This window comes from Parasteatoda tepidariorum, chromosome 7 (assembly GCF_982258835.1).
Source record: "Parasteatoda tepidariorum strain Cologne lab strain chromosome 7, Ptep-v5.0, whole genome shotgun sequence".
In the NCBI taxonomy this organism is placed as follows: Eukaryota; Metazoa; Arthropoda; class Arachnida; order Araneae; family Theridiidae; genus Parasteatoda; species Parasteatoda tepidariorum.
Window position 1 is genome coordinate 108,441,212 of NC_141761.1, and position 22,636 is coordinate 108,463,847.

Here is a 22,636-nt window from a genome sequence, read left to right on the forward strand (position 1 = left end):
TAACCTATTCTAATCATTTATGTGTTTAATTTTATTTTTGCTTATACAATTGACTCCTAATTATCTAATAGTCTGTATTGCGCTCAATATGTTCTTCAAAATATTTCCTAGAAAATTGTAGCTTTTATGCATTTAATTTTTATTAATGCTTATGTACAATTTCATGTTAATTGTATATTTCTCTTAATTATATATTTGTCTGCTTCTCTCTCAAAATATTTGCAAGAATCCAAAATTTCATGTTATTAATCAGGGGTCTGTTTAGAAGAAATTTGGGTCCGTTAACGGACCCTTCACAAAATATCTTTCCATAAAAACGGACCCTTCACAAAATATTTTAACTTAAAAACGGACCCTTCAAAAATTTGTTTATTTTCATTATTATTTTGTCAATCGAATAAACCCTTTCCAGGGCAGAAAACAGGAAAGATGGATGTAAACGAATAAAGTTTTGTCTTCGGCAGACGATTCTTCCATTATTCGTCCGAAATGAATATTCTGCATTCAGCAGTATAGGCTAAATACCAAATATTTGTATGTTGCATCTCTAATTTAGAAGCAGCAATTGTTTATTTTTTAAAATTTAATTTTTTTAATTATAATTTTACAGTGTTGAGCATCATCATGTATGTCTTTACAATTTAAAAACTCCTTGAAAAAGTTTTTTTTTGCAATAACGGACCCTATTTGCACTAATTCATAAAAGCGGACCCTGATTGAAAGAATGTGAGTAATTTTTTCAGAATTTCACAAAAAACGGACCTTTCACAAAATGTCTGGACAGACCCCTGTTAATGTTTATTAATGCTTATGCTATTAGTAGCAAATTATTTGTGATTGGATTATGTGTATAATCTGAATCCAAGATAAACTCTTATTTGTAATACAGGGTTGGGTTGCTATTCGACAGGGAGAATAGGGAAAACCTAGAAAATGCTAGGAAATTTTAAAATAACAGGGAAATGCATCGAATTTTGAGTTTTTCTTTACAAACTGGGAAACTACAGGCAATTTTGTTTTTTATTTTCGTCTTTTATAAAATTGTGACCACTCAAAACGCAGTCTATGGGAGGGATATTTAAAGAAGATATTTTAGCTATACTAAACTATTTAATTTACTATAGCATTATTTATTTTAAATATGTTAAGGCTGTACTTTTTTTCTCTCAGTTTCTCTAGTAATTAAATTTAGTATAGTTAACACAATATAACTTGCACAAAACAGGGGTCTGTTTAGATGAAATTTGGGTCCGTTAACGGACCCTTCACAAAATATCTTTTCATAAAAACGGACCCTTCACAAAATATTTTAACTTGAAAACGGACCCTTCACAAAATATTTTAACTTAAAAACGGACCCTTCACAAAATGATTTTTCTTTTAATCGGACCCTTCACAAATTTGTTTATCTTCATTATTATTTTATTAATCGAATAAACCTTTACCAGGGCAGAAAACAAGAAAGATGGATGTAAACGAATTAAGTTTTGTCTTCGGCAGACGATTCTTCCATTATTCGTCCGAACTTAATATTATGCATTCAGCAGTATAGGCTAAATACCAAATATTTGTATGTTGCATCTCTAATTTAGAAGCAGCAATTGTTGTTTATTTTTTAAAATTTAATTTTTTTAATTATAATTTTACAGTGTTGAGCATAATCTTGTATATCTTTACAATTTAAAATAATTGTAATTTTGCAATAATTACAATTACAATTTTGCAATAACGGACCCTATTTAAACAAATTCATAAAAGCGGACCCTGGTTGAAAGAATGTGAGTAATTTTTTCACAATTTCACGAAAAACGGACCTTTCACAAAATGTCTGGACAGACCCCTGCAAAAGCACAGTGATAGTGTGTTACTATATTATGTACATTAACACACTTATCACTGGTCTATATATACTATAGGGTCATTGCAGGGAATTTTTTTTCCAGATTTGAGTGGCAACCCTGTAAATAGTTTAGTAAAATATATTTGAAAGGTGTTTCAAAAATATTGCGATGAACTTGTAGTGAAGATGTGTTTCGTCTTAAGGATTGATAATTGAATTGCAAACCATGATTGGAAACGTCAGGGGACAGAAGTAGCTACTTCAGCACAAATCTTCTGAGCTGAAAGGACACAATAGTGTGATTAATTGAAAAGCCTTTATGGGACAGGTTAAAAGCCTTTATGGTGGCGCTCCGATAGGACAGTCTCCACTGGTGGTGAACAAGAGTTATGACATCAATCTTAGCAACCGATTGAACATCCGTTAATAAATATTTTTTTACTGGATAGATTATCGGTAAAAAATATTTATTACTGTATACAGGGTATCCGCCCACCTGGAAAGTCACGAAAAATCATGGAAAGTCAATTTCGGTATTGAACAAAATTAATCATGAAATGTCATGATTTTAACTATTTTTTTAAGAAAATCATGGAAAGTCATGGATTTAGATAGCTGAAAAATCTAATTTTTAAAGTGGAGTTTAAAAATATCCCCTCCATTTCATGGTGTTCCGAATATCTGAATTTGTAATAAAGTCCCCACTCGCTATTTTATTAAAATATAAAATGTTTTTATCATGTTCTTTAAAAGTTCTGGTATTCTTTCAAAAAATGAAAGAAAAAACATTTCTAGAGCGAATTATCTTTTAAACTTCTGTGATTTCAGAATTTTTGTTATTATTTATTTTTTATTTTATCAATTTAAAATACTATCTGAAGCGAGCCAGTCATTGGCCAATTTTTTTTAATTCCGAAATGAGACCAGAAAAATCGGGAGTATTTCTTTCCTTTCGGATGAATAAGAAAAGTATCTTTAGAATATAATTCCGTAGAAAAATAATTTGCTTTTGTATTTTTTTCAGCTATTTTATTGCTTCAACTCTTTCTTTGCTTTGTTTTTTTAAATTTAAAATCTTTAAATATGAAGATGCAGAGTATAACAGTTTTGGTTTCATTTCAATAAATGTTATTATAAGGCTTTTTTAAATGTGTTGTTGTGTTTTTGTCGGAGAAAATAGTAACTTCGTTAAGTCATGAAAAATTCTAGGAATGAGTCATGAATTTGAAAATCTACAATGTAGCAGGGAAATATGCAAAATATAAAATTAACATTCCAAATTTTGGACCGCTCTTCTGACTAAACTATTAGAAGCATACTTCCCTGATTGCAGCTGCTCTTTTTTGGGGAAAAAAGTATGTTTATTCTGAGAAAGTACGATTTTGTAACTTAAAATATTGTCCTCACTAATTAATTAGCATATTTGATGTCACCCCCTTGAACTATTAAGATTGAGTCCTAGAACGAGAAAATCCAATAATTAGATCAAAAGGTATTCAGGGTGGTCTGTTTTTTATTTCGCTCACTGTGCAATGACATTACCAATCATGGGTTGCTATGCAATTCTCAATCTTTATATCTCCCCTAAAAATTTGAGATACCCTGTTTGCTATTAGTATTTTGTTCATAGGAATGTAGGGTATTTCAGGATGATGAGATATTTTGCTCAAATGAGATACTTTCTTGCAATATTTTATCCAGTAATATTTTGCTTGCAATATTTTGTTCTCTGCACTTGCAGGGATATCTTTAATTCAGTGGTTGACTGAACTATAAAATCTGAACTACTAATACTTATCTATTAACTCTTTCTTCTCCTTTTTTTCCAAATATTAATGTGGTTGATGGCAGCTTTTTTGCTTCTCTTTCTTTCTACCTGTCTTAGGCGGAACAAGCTGCTCGCATTAAAGCAGAAAAGATCAGAATTGCTTTAGAAAAAATTAAAGAAGCTAGCGTGAAGAAGGTAGAACTTGTTTCTCTGATGTTCCCTAAATCTGTATAAATGTTTCTTTGCTTGCATTTTCTCTTCTATGCTTCTGTTGTATATTTTCTGCAATTTTATTTGATTTGTAATTTTGTAGTATGTAGAAATGGTTAGCAATTATGTAGAAATTGTTGGCAAACTCTCACAAAAAAACAGGTGATAAAAAAAATTCAGCAGAAGATTTTTATAATGCAAACCTTAGGGAGACTTTACATTATATAGAATTTTGTGTTACATAGCGCATTTCATGTATCTCATCTATTAAACATGGCATCTATAGAACAGATCAATATTAATGCTTTAAATTATTTTTAAGTACATTGCAGATTTTTTAAAACTCAAATATATGCTCTTAACTAATTGTTCTTTTGAAAAAAAATTGAATCTGTTACGAGCATTAAAAATAAAATCCAACTAATTTTGGTTTGCTTTAGAGATTGTTAAGTTAATGTAGTTTATGGTTATTATTGCAATTTATAGAATTGTGTTATATAAATCTTCTGTATATTATTTTGTAAAAATTATTTCTCTTTTAACTAATAAAGTTTTTTTATTATTTTATAAAGAGTAAGTTAAAAAGTCAAAGTATTTTATTAACTAATAAAGGAAGAAAACCTCTAAAGTCTTATATCAGACTTTATAAAGGTTTTTTATTGAATGTGCTGCAAATTAGTGATCAGTAATGTTTTCAGTTCCTTTTCATAGTCAATGTTCGAAATAGTTAGTTCCTATAGTTCTCTAAATTTCGTTTCTGCACAAAGCCAGTTTAAATCTGGGCCAAACCACCAGATTTTGCATTCTGCAATGTCCCCGGCATTTAGGCTATGGGACATGACTTCAGCTGGATTATTGTCTGAAGATATATCTTTAAAAAAATGCAACCGATTAAATGTTATATTGGTTATTTTTTGAATTAAGAATTTTCATGCATTTCAGTTTAGAACACCTCTTATTATTAGTTTCTTTTAAAACCTGAATTTAAAATTGTTATTTTGTATTTATCTGTGTGTAAAGAAAAGTAAATTAGAAATTTTACTATTAATATATGTTATTTCATATATATATATATATTGTTTGATACATATATATTTGTTTGAGTTATTTCCGAACAAGTTATTACTTAATAATGGAGAAATTTCTCCTTTATTAAATGTTGTACAAAAAATGCAAAACTTCATTGAATTGCCAAATCTTAAAAGTTTGCTAGTAATTTTATTTAGTTTCTGAAAATGTAATTTTTTTTTTTTTTAGATATTTATTAAAGCTTTCAGCGCTGACAACAGTGCTAAAAGCTTATTGGTGGATGAAAGAATGACCGTGGGTCAAGTTTGTCGTCTGTTGGCAGACAAGAATCATGTACCCATGGATCCTAGGTGGACACTTGTGGAAAATATACCAGAATTGTTTATGGGTATGAAAATTTTCTTGACTTCTTTTGTAATGAAATGTGTTTGATTTAAACTGATTGAATAATTAACATTTGAAGTTTCAATAATTTCACTAATCGGGATTTTAAATATCCTGATATATTTCAAACAATATGGAAAATTTGAATTATACATTTGAGTATTTACTTTTTAGGGCAATAATTCTATGGAATTTTTGGCAGTTATTGCTATTGATTTTTTCATTGTTTTTAAATCCGACATTTTTTATACTATATTATTTATTACAACAAATTAGTCTCGAAACGAAACACGTATTTGAGAAGTCCAATTCGCATTTACTCCCATGGCCTACCGCTGGCTGTTACGAGAATACTTTACATTATTAGTAAACTCTCCAGATCTTAACCGCATTGAGTTTCCATGGCTCTCTGAAAGAGACTGGATTGCAGAATGAAAAATAGCCAGATTTGTTATTAGATATAGTATAGAGATTTTAGAATTTTTTGGAAATTGTTGAAGGCGAATTATCAAACCTAAAAAGTGTTAGCATTTATTCCAAAATGAGTGGGACCGGTTTTGAAATACAAAAGAAAGCATATAAAATATTCATTTGAAACAAAATATGTTCATTAAATAAATAGAAGAACAACCCAAGAAACTGAAGCAGTAAGATGCTGCTCAATTAAAAACTTTATTCGCTTCAAAAATATATAAATAGGAAGTAACGGCCGGCAAGTTTCCAGCGCTCAAATTCAGGGGCCCCTTCTTTGGCCGACTGTTATTTCCTACTTTAAACTTTTTAATCGAATAAAGTTTTTAATCAAGTAAAATCTATTCATATTTCTGATCAAATATTGTTCTCTAAAATGTTGTGTTTCAATCATACTGTGGCCATTGCGGTTGTTGTGAAAATTCCTGTAACAGTTATAAAAGTTTATATAGAAATATGTTATGTATGCTTATTGTATATTCATTCTAATCATGAGGCCTTTACTTGATGTTTCTCTTTTGATTCTTTTTGGCAGTTTTATTGCTTTCTATTATTTATATTTCACTTAAAGCCTACGATTGTGTGTATGCTTAGTCTGCGATCTGTTAACAGAGGTGCTATAATGTTTTTTATGTAATTATTATCCGTACATACGATTAATCTAAATATTCGAAGAAAGGTAACACTTAAGTGTTTTTTTTATGTATTTAATAGTAGGTTCATGTGTAATTTTGTTAAAATTATAGAATAGTACCATAGTAATATGTAGAATAGTACCAAAAACATCCTAAAATTGCTCTAATTTGAACTTTCATTAATACTAACTGCACTTGTAAAAACTTGAAAAGTTTGCACTTCAGTTTTAAAAACATAATTTAAAAGCTTGTGTTTGAACTTAAAATGTATTATTGTTAGACTGAATCCATTTATTTGTTTCAACCCAAAAATTATAAGTCCAAAAACTTAATTTTTTTCATAATCCTCTGACTATAAACTTCTCTTGTGCATACTCTCTTAAAAGAAATTTGATTCATATAAATATTCTATGTTTTGCATTCTTTGTTTTAATATATGTCTTCTTAATTCGTAGAGAGGTTGTATGAAGATCATGAACATCTTGTTGAAAACCTATTGTTGTGGGCAAGAGACTCGCCAAATAAGTTAATGTTTTTGGAAAGAGATGAAAAATATGATTTATTTATTAATCCAGAGGTACTATCTTGATTTTTTATTTTATTTTTAAATTTATTAATTTTTCTTAAGGAGAAAATTTGTTAAGGTTCATATCGTTTGCTGAATAAGCGTTGGAGTTTCACAGACAATATAAAAAAAGTATAGGAAACTATTTTCTTTACTTTTTATTTTCTCATTAAGAAAAAAATTAGTTTTTAAATAATGAATCAGTTACAGTGTTAACCAAATAATCAGGATCTCATAACAACCAAATAAGCAAACAGCATTGACTTAATAATTGTATTAACTTTTAACATTTAATTCAGTATTAAATATTAAAGGAGATCAAAAGTGATTGGTTTACGAGTTTTAAAAAGTTTACATTCTGTTAAACATTATCCAATGTTTAAACAAAATCTAATAAAACCTTCTGAGAAATAAAAATTTATAAGACTGACTTGATTAGAACCAAATTTTCTATATTGCTATTTAAAATTGCGTAATTGTGACAACAATATTATGATATCATTCAAAGATTATTCAAACATTATTAAATTAAGTAATAAAAATTATAATTGTTAAATATTTTTTGAAAAATTTTTTTTTTGGTTAACTGCAACTGCCCAGCATGCATTTAATTGGTACACCGAACACTGATGTTTCTCCTAATCTATCCTCAGCAGATATTAAAATATCGAATTGATATAATAATATCAACGAATAAATTAATATCAAATCGGATATAACAAATATTTTGGACATTCACCAAAGCGACTGTGATTGTTGACATTCACCGGTGAAAGTAGACATTCTCTTGATTTCGGTCATTCATTGTAGCATATATATTTCATATTGTTTGAAAACACTACAGTTATAATTAATAATATATTCAATGTTTTTTTTTATATATAGGAATATCTTCTAATCGGAAGTTCCTCTGAAAAAGGATCTGAACTTGATGATGATGCAAAGACTTCCTTGTTAGAAGTAAGATAAATATTTACAAACCGTATATGTTATAATGTACCATATACATACCTTATATATGAAAACTGTTTGGAATTTATCGATGTTTTTGCAAAAATCTGTGTGGTAAATTCTGAAACTTAGTGTTCTAAATTTTCGATTATAAAAGACATAAGGTTTGATTTTTTTTTTATATGTAACTGGATAACAATACTTTTCTTTAACAATATTGTTAAAAAAAATCGTGTGGAGAAAAAAGAAGTTAAAAATGTTATTTTAAATGGCTTAGGCAGAAACGATTCCTTTTGCTCTGCTAAGATAAATATATACTTAACTTTTTATGTGTATTCTGAACAAAAATACAGTAACTTGTATTTTTTATTACTTAAAATAACTGTAAAGAATATTATTTTGTTAAAAATAATTAATATATTGCTCTTTTTTCCAGGAATTCTTTTCATCGTCTAGTGTTCCAGAGGTTGAAAGTGCTCTTTATTTAAAAAGTGATGGCAAAAAAGCTTGGAAGAAGCACTTTTTTGTATTAAGAGCTTCTGGTATTTATTATTGTCCCAAAGGAAAATCAAAAGTAAGTTTTAACTAAATGATCTAAATCAAATGTAACTATTTCCTAAGATTTTTCCCTTGTCTTTTAAAAGACTAATCTTTATTCCCTTGTCTTTTAAAAGACTAATTTTAATGGGCGCTGGTGTAAAGTTGTTTCTTAATAACTAAACTTCAAATTAAAATTGCATGCTTGGAACAATTTTTTTTCAATTATGATGAAAAGAAAACTTAAAAAAAAAAAAAAAAAAAAATAGGAATAAAAATTGTTATCTTAAAAATTGTTTAAAGGAAAATCGATTGGGGAATTAGTAGTGAGGAAGTATGTTTCCACTGTTATTATGAAAATAATTGTCACAGAAAAAAATTGGAACCAGTATGAAGCTGTTCCTTAACATCATATCCCTCACAATTTTTTCAAATTGTGTGCAAAAGAAACAACAATAAATATTGTCCTTTAAGATTGCTGCTTCTTATACAGAATTACTTTCAATGCAATTCTGCCTGGAATTTACAGAAATGAACGCAATTCTGTCTTGAAGTTATAGAAATGAATGCAATTTTGTCTTGAAGTAATAGGAATGAATGCAATTCTGTCTGGATGTGATAGGAATGAATCCAATTTTGAATAAGAAGTAATAGAAATGAATACAACACTGTATAGAAAGTAATAGGAATGAATTTGACTAATGGATGAAAATAGAGTTTGGTGTAATGATTGATATCATTTCACTAAATTCGCCATTTATTATATGGTTTTTTACGCATGGTTGGGCTGTAAAATATTCTCGTGCTGATGATTTTAATGTTCCTCCTTAGGGCATCAAAAAAGATATATAAAAAAAATTTCTAGCCTATCATAATATGGTAGGTAGCAGCTGTTAAAATATAAACTGAGAAGCAAATGTGTTAGCTTAACCCTTAAAAAGGACGCCATACCACTGAAAAAACTTTTCTTTGCAAATTCTCATTCACCTCCATTACTAATTCAAAATTTAACAGAGTGAGTTCAGACAAACCTAGAGTAAGCCATAAAGTTTCAATTGCTGAAAAAAATCTTCAAAATATCAAAATGCAGACAAATTATAGGAAGAGAACTTCTCCATTACGTAATCCTAAGTTATCTGCTCATAATTTATTTTCATTTTGATATTTTAAAAATTTCTTTTCAGTATTCGAAATTTCATGACTTACTCTAGGTTTGTCTGAATTCACTTTTTCTAAACTTTTAATTTTAAATTAGTTTTGGAGGTGAAAGAGAATTTGTGGCGAATAGTTTCTCCCCTGCTATGGCGTTCCCTTAAGTGCATCATGATGAATCCTTATTACCGAAATATTACAGAGGTGATAGTAAGATAAAAAAATTTATAAACTGGTGCAAAGGATAAGTAACTAAAAGATCGCTAGTCTGTACTTTTTTCAATGGTCTACTTACATGTATTTATTAGATATATATTTCTTTTTTTAAATTAACAATAATAATGTGAATTTAAATGAAAAATTACAATATAGATATTGTGTAGCATCTTATTTACAATGAAATATGTTATTTAGTGATAATAAAAAAAACAGACCGGGGTAGTAATAACCTTGCAAAATAAATGGAAAAACTTGTATAGTATAAATCTTAAAAAACTATTCTGATCAAAAATCGATAGCTCTCTAATGTTCCATAAATCAGGGATGAGATTTTTCCGCTTTTTAGCGGATTTCCGCCTTTTTCACTTTTATCTCTTGAATTTCAGCTTTTTATCAAAAATTCAGATTTTCTAAAAATTTCACATTTTTTAATAAATATTCCGCATTTTCAGAAAATTCACCGATTTTCAAAGAGAAACAGAAAATTCAAACTACATAGTTACCAATCCTTCCTCATTTTTACTTATTTTAGCTATTTTCTCCCATTTTACATGCAGCAAATGAGATTTTCCGCATTTTTACCTGCCCGCCAGATAGCTCCGATTTTCGTAGTTCAAACGACGCTGCTTCTGACAAGCCTTTTAGAGGTCCCAAGCCTGGAATCTGCTAATATCCGATTCTTATTCACACGATTTTAATATTTATTTATTATTTTCCTAACGGCAGGCACTGAACTTTAACGTTTTTCACCGAGGAAGATGCCAGAAATATTACTCATTTAACGTTATCCAGTGGGCACCTGTGAACCTAAGTCACGGAGGCGAGTGACATTACCCACGCCACACTGCCACATATCTGTTTTACAGGGCGGGCCACATTCACACAATAGAGAACAAAACACAGAGTGAAATATCCATGCCCTGCGCCGGATTCGAACCAGCAGCCAATGGCTTGCAGTCAGGCACGCTAATTACTCGACCATCGGCTGGCACGATTTTAATATCAAACGTAGCTTTTCAGATTTGCGTGATATAAAAGTTGCATGTTGCAATTCTTATTCACTCGATTTGAATATTGTACGTTGCGATTCTTATATACGAGGTTTAAAAATCCGATATTGTGATTTGTATGTACGCCTTTCTAAGACCAATGTAGCGATTCGTATTCACGCGAGTTTAAAATTCAATGTCTTGATTTGCTCATGCGGTTATAATATCAAACATTAATTTTCGTATTTATATCTAATTTAAAAATAAGAAATTAAAATTCACATTCTAAAAATTATGCATCATAATTCTTATTAATGCAATCTAAAAATTACGCATCATGATTCGTATTTACGCGATCTAAAAATTATGAATCGTGATTTGTATTTACACGTTTTGAAAATTCTACATCCCAGTTTGTATTTTCTCATTTTCAAAATCGTATATCTAGTTTCATATTCATGTGATTTCAAAATCCATAATTGTTATTCGTCTTCACGCAATTTTAAGATCAACTATCGCGATTCTTGTAAGAAGTAAAAAATTTTTTTAAAATTAGTTACTATAAAGGTGACTGTTTTTCTAACGACGATTAGTAGTATCAACATCTGAGAAACTGGAAGGGAATATATTCAAAACTAACATTCTGTGCTTTCAAGGAAGAAAAAGTAAGATTTGTCACGAAATGTTTGAAGATGGACTAACGACGAAATATAGCAAACATAAAAGAGATAGCAAACAAAAGCAATCACTTAAAAAGTGATTAATTTTTTTTGTTTGGAAAAGGAGTTAATTAACTCATCATCAAAATTTTAAATTATAATTGCTGTTATTTATGCTATAAAATGCAAAATTCTTATCAAATGGAAAATAATTATCTAAACAGTTGCTGATTGTCATTTAATTTTTCAAACTAAAATAGCAATTTTTGTATGTTAAGGAGTTACTATATATTTCTACTTATGTTTCTGTTATTGATATGTTTCAAAGAGCTCTAGTTAGATTAGACTATAATATGAACATAATGATTCGGTCCATTGTTAAAGTTTTTTTTTTCCAATATAATTTAAAAAGTAATATTACTGATATATTTGTTATAAATCACATAACAGTATTTATTAAAAGAAATGAAATATTTATGTATATACTCAGTAGTTTTAATTTGCTAAACCAGGTAGTTTTTCAAGTAATAAGTCTCTTATGTGAACTGAGGAAAAATATAATTTCCAGCTTTATTTTTTCAATTGGTAATTTTTATTTTCACTAAATGTTAAGTATCAATGTAATCATTTATATAATAATAGATTAGTACACAATTGTATGTCAACACATTATTTATTATCTTAAACTGTCTGGAATTTATTATTAAAGGGTTGCGCTTGCGTAAAATTTACTAGTGTAGAAAATCAGCTTTTTTGCCTTTTGGCTAATCTCATCCCTGATAAATGATCTTGTGCTTCTATTTTTAATTCATCTCGTTATAAGTTTTTTTTTATTCATGCTTTTGTTTCCCAAATATTTTATTAGATACTTATAGACTTTATAGGTGCCTGGCCAAAATTGTTATGTGACTGTTGTACATTGTTAATATATATTTATTTTATTTGCTTTTAGTTGTCTAAAGATTTGATTTGTTTAACAACATTTGAAATGAGTAATGTTTACACAAGTATTGGTTGGAAGAAAAAATACAAAGCTCCTACAGATTTTGGATTTGCTATTAAAGTAAGTTTTTTTTTTTTTTTTTACTTGTTGGTGAATCTTCTGTCATGAATACAAAACTACTGGTACTTCATAACTTGGATACATATGAAATGAAACTATTCTTTTTAAGTCATCTAAATAATAGTATGCAAAAAAAATTTGTTGATCAATGAATATTTTTTTAAAAGAAAATCAAGTGATTTAAATCAAGTCAACCCTGATACTATATAGCACTAAATTATTAAATTTTTTAATATTTCAATTATCTTTATTAAGTATGGTCCCCTGTGTCAGAATTTTTTCGAGCTTCCTGCGATAATTCCCGCTAGTACTAATACCTTTCTGAAAGACATTTGTAATCGTAGCATATATATATATATATATATATATATATATATATATATATATATTGTATTACTAATTTCAAGTAACAGAAGTACTTCTGGTTTACAAAAATAAAAATTTAAAAAAAAAGCCGTCATGTATGGAATAGAACAAAATATTATTTTTTAAATTATGAATAAGAAATTTTTTTTAATATACATATAAAAGAATACATATTATGATATTAGCTATATTCTCATGTTCTAAGAATTATTTGTGTAGCATGGTTTTTTTAAATTTTTTTTTTTATTCTCAAAGGAAAGTAAAAAAAAAATCATGAACGTTTTTTTCCTATCTGATGTCCGAAAGAGGCATTTTTTGAAAATTATTCTGCAGAAAAGGAGAAAAAAAAAGTTTTACAGAGAAAAAAAAAAAAAAATCTTTCAAAATATTCTGCAGATAAAAAACTTTTTTGCTTCCCAAATAAAAAATCTTTCTGCAAGAACTCTATAATGCTCTGCGACAATGTCACCTTGTCGCCACGGGGGTCTGGTCCTTTTTTATTTTATAAATAATTGTAGTAGTACTAATTTTTTTAAAATTTCGTTTTAGTTTTAAAATTGTTGAAAATCACAATATGTCAATTGTTAATCCATATTTTATCTGTTACAGCATCCACAGATTCAAACGAAATCGTCCAAGTACATCAAGTACCTCTGTGCCGAAGATGAACAAACTTTAAAATTATGGGTAATGGGAATACGTATTGCTAAGGTATGTATAATTTGATTTGTGTTCTTTCAAATAACAATTGTTTTCAAGGACATGATTTGTTATGTTTAAATTTGCTGTCCTGAAACCTTAATATTCAGAGTATTTCTAAATGACTACTGATTATATATCATCAGCCTGTAACCATGGACGCTATATTTTGCTTCTATGTGATATTATTTTTCTATATTAAATAACCCAAAATAGTACATTATATATTGATTCCAGAGTTGGGCAAGAATGTAATTGATTACATTTTTCGATTACAGTAATCAGTTACTTGTAATCATGATTACAACTTTGATTATAGCTGTAATCATGATTACAATACATTATGCTATCTACTGTAAAATATAATCATATATTGGTATGCAATAGTATAAATCGTATATTTAGATTAAGGGTAATAATAATTACATATAATCTAGATTGCATGTAATGGTATATTTTGATTACAGGAATTGGTTATGTAATTATTACAGGAATTGGTTATGCAATCAAGATTACAATTTTAATAATGATTACTGTAATTGAAAAATGTAATCATTGTTGCCCTACTCTGATGTAATCAAAAATTATGATTACTTGTAATCGTGATTACAAGTAATTGATTACATAGTAGTTTTCTGTAATCACAGTTGTAATCAATTACTGTACTGATTGATTCTACTAGGATTCATAAACAGAGCATAATGTTATTTTTTAAATACTTTTTTTGCTATTTGGAAATATACAGTTGCACTCGCTTATGACGAGTCCTGATTTAACAAACAAATCTGATAGCTGTCTTGTAATGAGTGAACCATGTTTTTAGTGCGCAATGTTCGGCGATTCATAAAATTTCTACTTTTAATTCCACCTCACCAGCTTAATTAAATCCTTCGGGAAGAAATGATTTAGGTTTTTTGGGCCGACTAATTTTTTCAATGTTTTTTTGGGTCACAAGTCATATTTGAAGAATAATAGCACATGAGACAGTTCTAAGCAACTCATTTCTTTTGTACTGTACAGAAATTTTAAAAAAACAAGTAGGTACTACATTTTTAATTTCCTAAGTATATGAATTTGCATGATTTTCTCTCCAACCAGTTTTTTACTAACAGTTGCAACGAGCAAATATTACGGCCCCTTCACATACATTATAAGTGAGTTTGACTGTATACATAAATTAATATATAGAATTAAATGTTTTTTTTTTTGTGTTTATATCATTAATTTAAAGTAATCAAATTTTAAATGTTTAAAATAGGAATGTTTGCTTAATCTTTGTTAGTTTTAAGGTTTTAATTAAATTCTGTAAAAATTATCTGGGTCATAGTAAAAGTAATAATGGGAAGAAAATATTTTCCGTAATATTGCTGTTGTATAAAACTAACCATACCCAACATAATCATTACTATAACAGATTACTTTCCACTTAATTATTTTCAGACTGAAATTTGCTCGAGATTTCATGTTTTTGATGTATTTTTTCTTTATTTTAATATTTTAGTTTGGCCCACTTCTAAAAGAGAACTATGATAACCTTATGCGTGATATAGTAGAGGAGGACTTGGAAACCCTCGCTCATGCTCGAAGTTTCTCTGTGTCATCTATGGCAAAGACATTGGCAGTGAGCTCAGATAGTTCTGGCAGCTCGGGCAGTCCAGAAAGGCAAGATATTTCCTTAGAAGATGTTGTTTTCTCTGGACCTCATGCTGCTCCTCACACACCTGAGCAGTCTGAAGCAGACATCTTGAGCAACCGCAGTTCGGAATCCACTCCTACTCCTACACCTATGGAATGGATCAGTTCTAAGGACCACATGACTAGACACGATTCTGTCAAGTCGAGTACGAGCAGTAGCAGTGGTTGCTTATCAGAACGCTCAAGTGTGAGTACGCCCACAGCCGAGCAAATGCCATTCGAACCCTCGGAGATACCAGTCGGATCTCTGAAAAGAAAACCGAGTCTTACTCCTAAAATTCCTCTTACTTATACCACAAGAAACATTGCGAAACAGTCTGAAGATAATTTCCATATGATGTTAAACCGGGAACGTCTGACCCATAGCAACAGCACTGCCAATAATGCAACACTCACAAAACCTTTAAACAAACGATTTAGTTTGCGTCGATCTCAAACAGATGATCAAATAATGGTGAATGGAATTATGAAAAGTCTTAACAGAAAATCGTCTGAAATTGCTGCTTTGAATTCTAGACTCAGTAATCAAGAAAGGCAGTGGGGCGATTTTACACTACCACCACCTCCTATGTCTGTAAGCAGCTCAATTGAAAGCCTTGATATTGCTCTTTTACCTCCACCTCCTCCAGAAGCATTTCGAGGAAGTACGACCAGCCTAGATTCTTTACCACCACCTCCCCCACCATTAGATTTATCAGAAGAATGCAGTTGGCCCAGCACTTCTAGCTTGAACTCTCTCCCTCCCCCTCCTTCACCCCAGTCCACACCTACCAGAGAGCGACTACAGAAGCAAAATAGCCCAGAATCTCCTTTGAGATCTCTTCGAAACATGCCACAAAAGACTGACAGGCGTATGTCTGAGGCAGACATCCCGCATCAACCACTGTCCTTTCTTGCCGAGTTGAAACAGGGTGTAAGCAGCCTGTCCCGTGTTTCTAGCAAACCACCTCAACGTAGTCTGCTAGGTAAAGACATTTGGAAACAAGATCACTCTGGTAATGTTACCAGTTTTGCGTGCCCCAAGAATGATCGTAGAACTAGTGTCCCCATGACCTTAGATATTATACCAGATCTTCCGAGCAATGCCATACCACCACCTCCTCCTCCGCCTATTCCACCGACGTCTACTATACCACGTGGCATGAAATTCTCTGATCGTCCCCTTCCGCCTGTCAGAAAGGAAGAAACTAGATTGTCACAAGACGGACCTGTCCTATTCAGGAGAAATCAGACACCTGCCACACTCCCTGGTCAAAAAGCGTCACGTATCACGCCACCTCCTCGTACATTTTTAAAGGACCTTCAGAAAGTCATGGAAAAGAAGTGGAAAGTTGCTCAACAGTTATCCGTGGATTTGAGTTCTACTCCCAATGAAATTCTCGGCTTCCGCGACCACTGCTACCTGCCTCCAAACTCCCAAAGCCAAACACTGGGGCCACCTCCCCCGCCACCTCCTCCCCCTCTACCACATACTTGGAGACCAAGGTCTTTGTCACAGAGCATGATGCAATGCTGCAACTCTGCAGAAGACTCTGCTACTCCAAAGAAACGGCCACCCCCACCACCACCGAAACGAAGTGAAACAACTCATTTATCTCAGCGATAAATATATTTAAGCTAATAGGGCTCAATATTTTTGGTGCTCTGGCTCTGTCTTCTTTCGGAAAGATTTTTGGTACTTGTCCTTTATACTGCTCACATTTTTCTAGTCGCCGAAACAAATAATGAACATAGTCTCTGTGCCAACTGTTGTTCACCTATATTCAATAGTTACATCTATCTTGCCATGACATAATATTCTTTGGAATAAAAAGGTTAGAAATGTTTCTGTTTGATGAAAAAAAAAGTGGCTCAGAACACAATATGAAGATCTAGTATTTCTACTTGTAAATAATTTTTTCTTATTATGCTTAAAATCAAATGCAATTCTCTGAATTGTTCGCTTTGCCCATTTTATGTAAAACCATGAATTTTTGCTTCTTTTGAAGCAAAAATTAACATCTTAGAATTTGTTATTTTATAAATTTACGTCCACATAGAACTGGTTCTCTATTTTTATCATTAGATAAATATTGTTTAGTCCAGTTGGAATCAGTTTTGCGACTTGAAAACAACATAGCCATTATATAGGATGAGTATCGATTTTTTGCACTTCATCATTTGAGGTTTAAAGATGATAAACAACGCTGACTTGCAAGTATTTGGCTTGTCAAGGAAAATAACGTTTTTTCTGAATATCTCAGAATTTTTGTATTGAAAATTTTTTGTAATGTTGATTTATGTAAACCTTCATACTCTCGAATAACATTCATTTTATAAGTTTTTGTACTGCAACAATTTTTCATGTTTTTCTTTTTTCCAGTCTCATATAAACTAGTATCAGAGTCTTACATGTTTCTGTATGTGTTAACTGCTCATATCTATATGAAGTTTAAATCATGTTAGAGATATCTAGTAAAGTAAGTTTCTTCTAGCTGAAAAACTGAATGATCGATTTCAAGAAATGAAGAAGGTGCTTTGAGAGCTTTTAAGAATAGATTAAGTGCTTGGCATTAGTGTGTGTCTGAAAGGATTATTGATTAGGATGTAATGATTATTTTTTTAAGTTTATTTCTGTGATTTTATTTTAAAGTGTTGTCCAAAAGTCTCCCATTCAACTCAAAAACACATATCTTACAAAACACAAGACATAATCTGCATCAAAATATATATCTGAGGCTTCTAATTTTTGAGGGGGACAAAATTGAATGTTGAAATTTTTGATTTCTGTTTTACCAAAATTTAAATCTATGACAACACATCATTTTTTTTCTGAAATAAAGAGATTTTTTTCTAAATTTTGAGGGGGGCATATATTTACCTTTGCAATCGTTCATATAAAATAAAAAATCACATTTGAGTTAGAGAGCAGAGGTTCGTAATTTTAGTTTCATTCTTGAGTTTCCCAAAATGGTAGTAATGCTGCAAGAGCAGTAATGCTCAATAAGTAATGTTGCAGCAATCTGGATATTTTTTTCCCTCCTTTGTGAATTATGTATCAAAAAATTCTGGTATCTAATATTGCACTGTTTGTAGTTTTCAAATCTCACATTATATATTATTCAATTTTCATGTGGGAATTAAGTTTACCAAGGGTTATAAAAAGAAACAAAACATAATTACCCAGAGAGATATTTCGCAAAAGATACAGCAATATTTTATCTTTTTCTCAACTCAAGAACCACTGGAATTGTTACACTTGACATATTGTGGGATAAGTTTATGCTATCCCGTGTTCATAAAATTTTGGAGACAGCTGATCCGTACGATAGCGATGCCCGAACAAGAATTTCTTCAGGTTCAAAAGCAGATGGAAGTTCCTGGAATGATGATCCTACAAGGTCCACCCACATACGACGAATTCCACGAAAAAATTTGCTTCATAAGTTTCGTGGCCATAGAAATCAATCAGACTACTATTTCAATCATGAGTTTTTTTTTTTCAATTTTGTCCATTTGTTAGATCTTTTTTCGGTACTTGAAATTTAAAAACGTCCTTTCCATACCTTAACTATCAGTAATTGTTAAAAAGCCTTTCAAGTTCATCCTGTTAATAAAATATATGAAATAAAAATATTATTTTCTTTTAAAAATTATACTATCTTCTAAATTTATAAGATAAAATATTGTTTAGAGTAAGACATAGTACATTTAAGTTTAGCAGTGGATTTTCCATAAATTTTTTTTTCTTTAATAAAGTGATGGCAAAACTTTTGCTTTTCTATTTTATTCTTAAATTTCTAAATTAAAAATGAATTTAACCACCACCGCAAATAAATTAAATATATATACAGTAGGGAACCGATTATCCGGAACGATCGGGACCATCGCTATTCCGGATAACTGATTTTTCCGGTTTTCTGAATCGCTACAAAAAGCCGTTTTTTTTATTGTTAAACCAGACTATAAAATTTTTTTGTGTGGAAATAATCTTAAAAAGAAGAAAAAACGATGAAGTAATACACTAATGATTATTTCCAAAATGATGGTAAGGTAAACATCTTTCAAAAAAGAAAGAAAAATCCTAAAATCTTATGAGGAAAAAAATTTTTTTTTTTAAAAATGGCGGGAAAATGTATCGAATTTCGTTCCGGTTTTTTGGTTTTCCGGTTTTCTGATTTCCGGATAACGGGTTCTGTACTGTACATAAGTGCATGATTAAATGATAGTTGGAGCCCGATAAAGTATATAAATATTTTTGCTTACACTTCAGTTTGCTTTTAGAATATCATTTCATTACCACTTGAAGAAAATCATAGTATGAGATAATAATATTAATATTTCTTCATTTTTGGTATCATCAAATGCTCATCATCATAGATGGCAAGACAGCCCAATGTGGGCCAATGCCTTCCTCTGAAGATTTCTCCATAACGACTTCCGCTATAGCTCATTATATCATGAAATGCTAATTAATGCATTACAAAAATGATTCGTTGTATTAAAATTCTGTAATACAGTGAGATAAAAAAAAAATTCTGTCATACAATGGCTAATTTCTTGTGTTTTGATTAAGATGTATTAGTAAGAAGTTTTTGCTATTGATTCGAGAATTTTAATGGAACTTTTGGACCATTGTAATTTTTTTTTGTTATACGTAAACCAAGAAAATTTTTATTGAAATCTTTTTGGTTGACTACCAAAGTTTGTGTATTTATATTTGAAATAATACATATCAAACCCTACCAAGTCCATTATAAATAATCAAAAGAGGTTTATGAAAAATATTTAAATATAACTTGTAAATGTTCTTCTGTGAATTTTAAATGCATGAAAATCTTTTTAATAAAAAGTTTGAAGAAGTTGAAGCTTTTAAATAACTGATTTTTTTTATTTTTGGACTTGGTAAAGTTTGCATTTCTAATGTCTTCATGTCTAAAAGAGTTTGTTTTATGTATCAAATTGTGCAATTATGATTTAATTTTTCAAAAATAGTCTATTGAATTTCTAATAAATAACACTAAATAATATATTCAATTAAAAATGAATTGTTGCATTTTAAATGCTATATTTTAAAAAAAATAATAAATATTTAAAATATGTAATATAATATCGCAATTGAAAAAAAAAAGATTTTTTATATAAAGTTGAAAATTCTGTAATATAATATATTATAAATTGCTTAAATCAAGTGAGAATATCAAAATTATTGTTTATCAAAATTTTTACTTACAATATTTTAATAAATATTAAAAAAAAATTTATATTATATATGAAAGGTTATAAAAGAAAACTTGTCGCGAAAGTGTTAAATATATTTATATATGCTGTTTTTCTTATTAACAATTTTGATATTTTCAAAATTTATTTACCATTAAACAATTATTTCAGTAAATTCAAATATTTTACAAATTGTTTTATATTACAACCTTTGGTAATATTATCTGTTCTATTCTTTTTTGTTTATTTTGTTTTTACTAATGCTAACTCATATGAGAGAAAAATGAAAAATTTTTGCACAAATATCTAAAAAAGTCAAGCATTGATTTTGGTATTTATTTAATCAATTAAAACTGTTAAAAGTTGATTTGGTTTTGTAGTTATGCTGAGGCTCGTTAAAATTGCTCTTGAAATAATTAAAGCATACACTTACTGTATATTTTCATACCAGAAGATTTTCTGTACATTTATGAATGCTCTAAATCATATTTAATTTCATCAAAAAAGAGATTAGTGAAGCTGGAGTACGGCTTGATGCTCCCGTTAGAAATGTAGTACTATTTTTAGTTTTCAACATCAAAAAGTCACACTTTCAAAAAAAAAAAAAGACTCAAATGTTAGCAAACTTGCTTAAATTTTAAAATTATTACATCTTTTTGTGATAAAAAAATTTTAAATCTTGTACAGAATATTAATAGCATTTTTTAAAAGATTGAATTCTAATTATATTAAGCATTAAATAAATCAAACTAATGATTGCATAAGTATCACATAAAGTAGATGTATACATATCAAATATTAATAACAAACATTTGAAGCCTTTCCCGAGACTGTGCCCAGGCCCCGTACGCTATAGAACTTCAGAAAGTGCACATTTTAACCTATCCCTCCCCCTTTTTGAAGTAAAATCAAGTATACTCTCGATATCTCGAACTCCAATTTCTCGAAAACCTTATGTCTAAAAATACTTTCCCCTTTGCCATTACATGTCCTCCTAATGTTAATTTGAATTCCTATGTCGAAGGGTTTCTTCTCAAAACCTTGCTATGTCGAATTTTTGTCAAAATAGAAAATGAATTTTTTCACAAAAATCACAGTTCATTGTTATCCAATTTTCTATTTAATGCATAATTATGTCTTACTTTTAAAAATAAAATTACCATTGTTGTATTTAGACTTACTGTCAACTATCATTACATACAAATTTAATAGAAGTTAATCTTATGACTCTACTTTTTAAAGTAATATTTTAGAATTTAGTTTTCTATGTTTTAGAACATATTTAGTTCAGAACTTGTTATCTCAACACTATCTCGAAATTTCTTTATCTTCCCTTCAACTTTAAGATATCGAGAGTATACTGTTGTCACATACAAAAACAAACATAGCATAACTACTTTAAATAAAAATTGCAACTTTCTAAGATATTTGTTGTTCAAAAAAGCTTTTTCTCCATAAAATTAGCTTAAGATAACTGGCAATTGATGAGTTTTCCTTAAGATAAGCTTAACTTATAAGTTGCATATTTTGGTTTCTTTCAAAAATATCAGTATTATAAGTTGTGTTTTTATGTGACCGAAATGAATTATGAGTGCTAGGTAAAATATCTTGCTTTAGAATCACTGAAGCAAAAGGTACTGTAGAAGCTGCATAGTTTGTCAAGCCATTGTTGGTTATGTTGATTTCAAAAACTTTGTTGTACATATATACATTTGCCAAAGATTATTTATTATTTTTTCTATTAATCAATTTTTATTTATATTGTATGTATGTTTTGTGAAAAATGTGTGCGCATGTTAACCTAGACACACATAAAACCGTTGAAAAAATTCAGATTGTTTAATAGTATTATAAAATTGATAGTTATATATAAAGAAAGCTTAAATTGGTTAAAAGTGATTGCAGTAATTAAATTGATTTGGGGAATTTTTAATTTAAGAAAAAGGAATATATTTTTAAAAGAGTCTAAACTTGTATTGTTTGTCTTGATAAGAAGTGTCCATAAAGTATATAGAGCTTCGGAAAGTTCCAATGTATCTTTTTGTATGTTATTTATCAAGAATTGGCAGAAAAGTAAATATTATTATAAATTGATTACAATACATTTTATTGGAATATTTTTATTACCGTTAAAGTGTGAAATCTGTTTTTTCATAGAATAATTAGGTATTTCATGAAATAATTCAATAAGTCAATTAAAGCATA

General features: G+C 29.3%; 1 protein-coding gene across 4 annotated transcripts in view; it reads left to right on the top strand.

Moving 5' to 3' along the window:
• The window catches only part of LOC107449707 (uncharacterized), a 73,845-nt gene extending 55,015 nt beyond the window's left edge, over nt 1-18,830 (top strand). For 2 of the 4 annotated variants that reach the window (XM_043039782.3, XM_043039784.3), the window contains exons 5-12: nt 3,726-3,803; nt 5,076-5,235; nt 6,793-6,914; nt 7,788-7,862; nt 8,290-8,427; nt 12,362-12,472; nt 13,448-13,549; nt 15,039-18,830. In XM_043039782.3, coding sequence (XP_042895716.2) covers nt 3,726-3,803; nt 5,076-5,235; nt 6,793-6,914; nt 7,788-7,862; nt 8,290-8,427; nt 12,362-12,472; nt 13,448-13,549; nt 15,039-16,838 — 2,586 coding nt within the window. In that variant the 3' untranslated portion in view covers nt 16,839-18,830. The remainder of the gene's footprint in view (nt 1-3,725; nt 3,804-5,075; nt 5,236-6,792; nt 6,915-7,787; nt 7,863-8,289; nt 8,428-12,361; nt 12,473-13,447; nt 13,550-15,038) is intronic. The other 2 variants (XM_043039783.3, XM_071183010.2) reach the window with 1 other exon arrangement.
• Nucleotides 18,831-22,636: the final 3,806 nt, after the last annotated feature.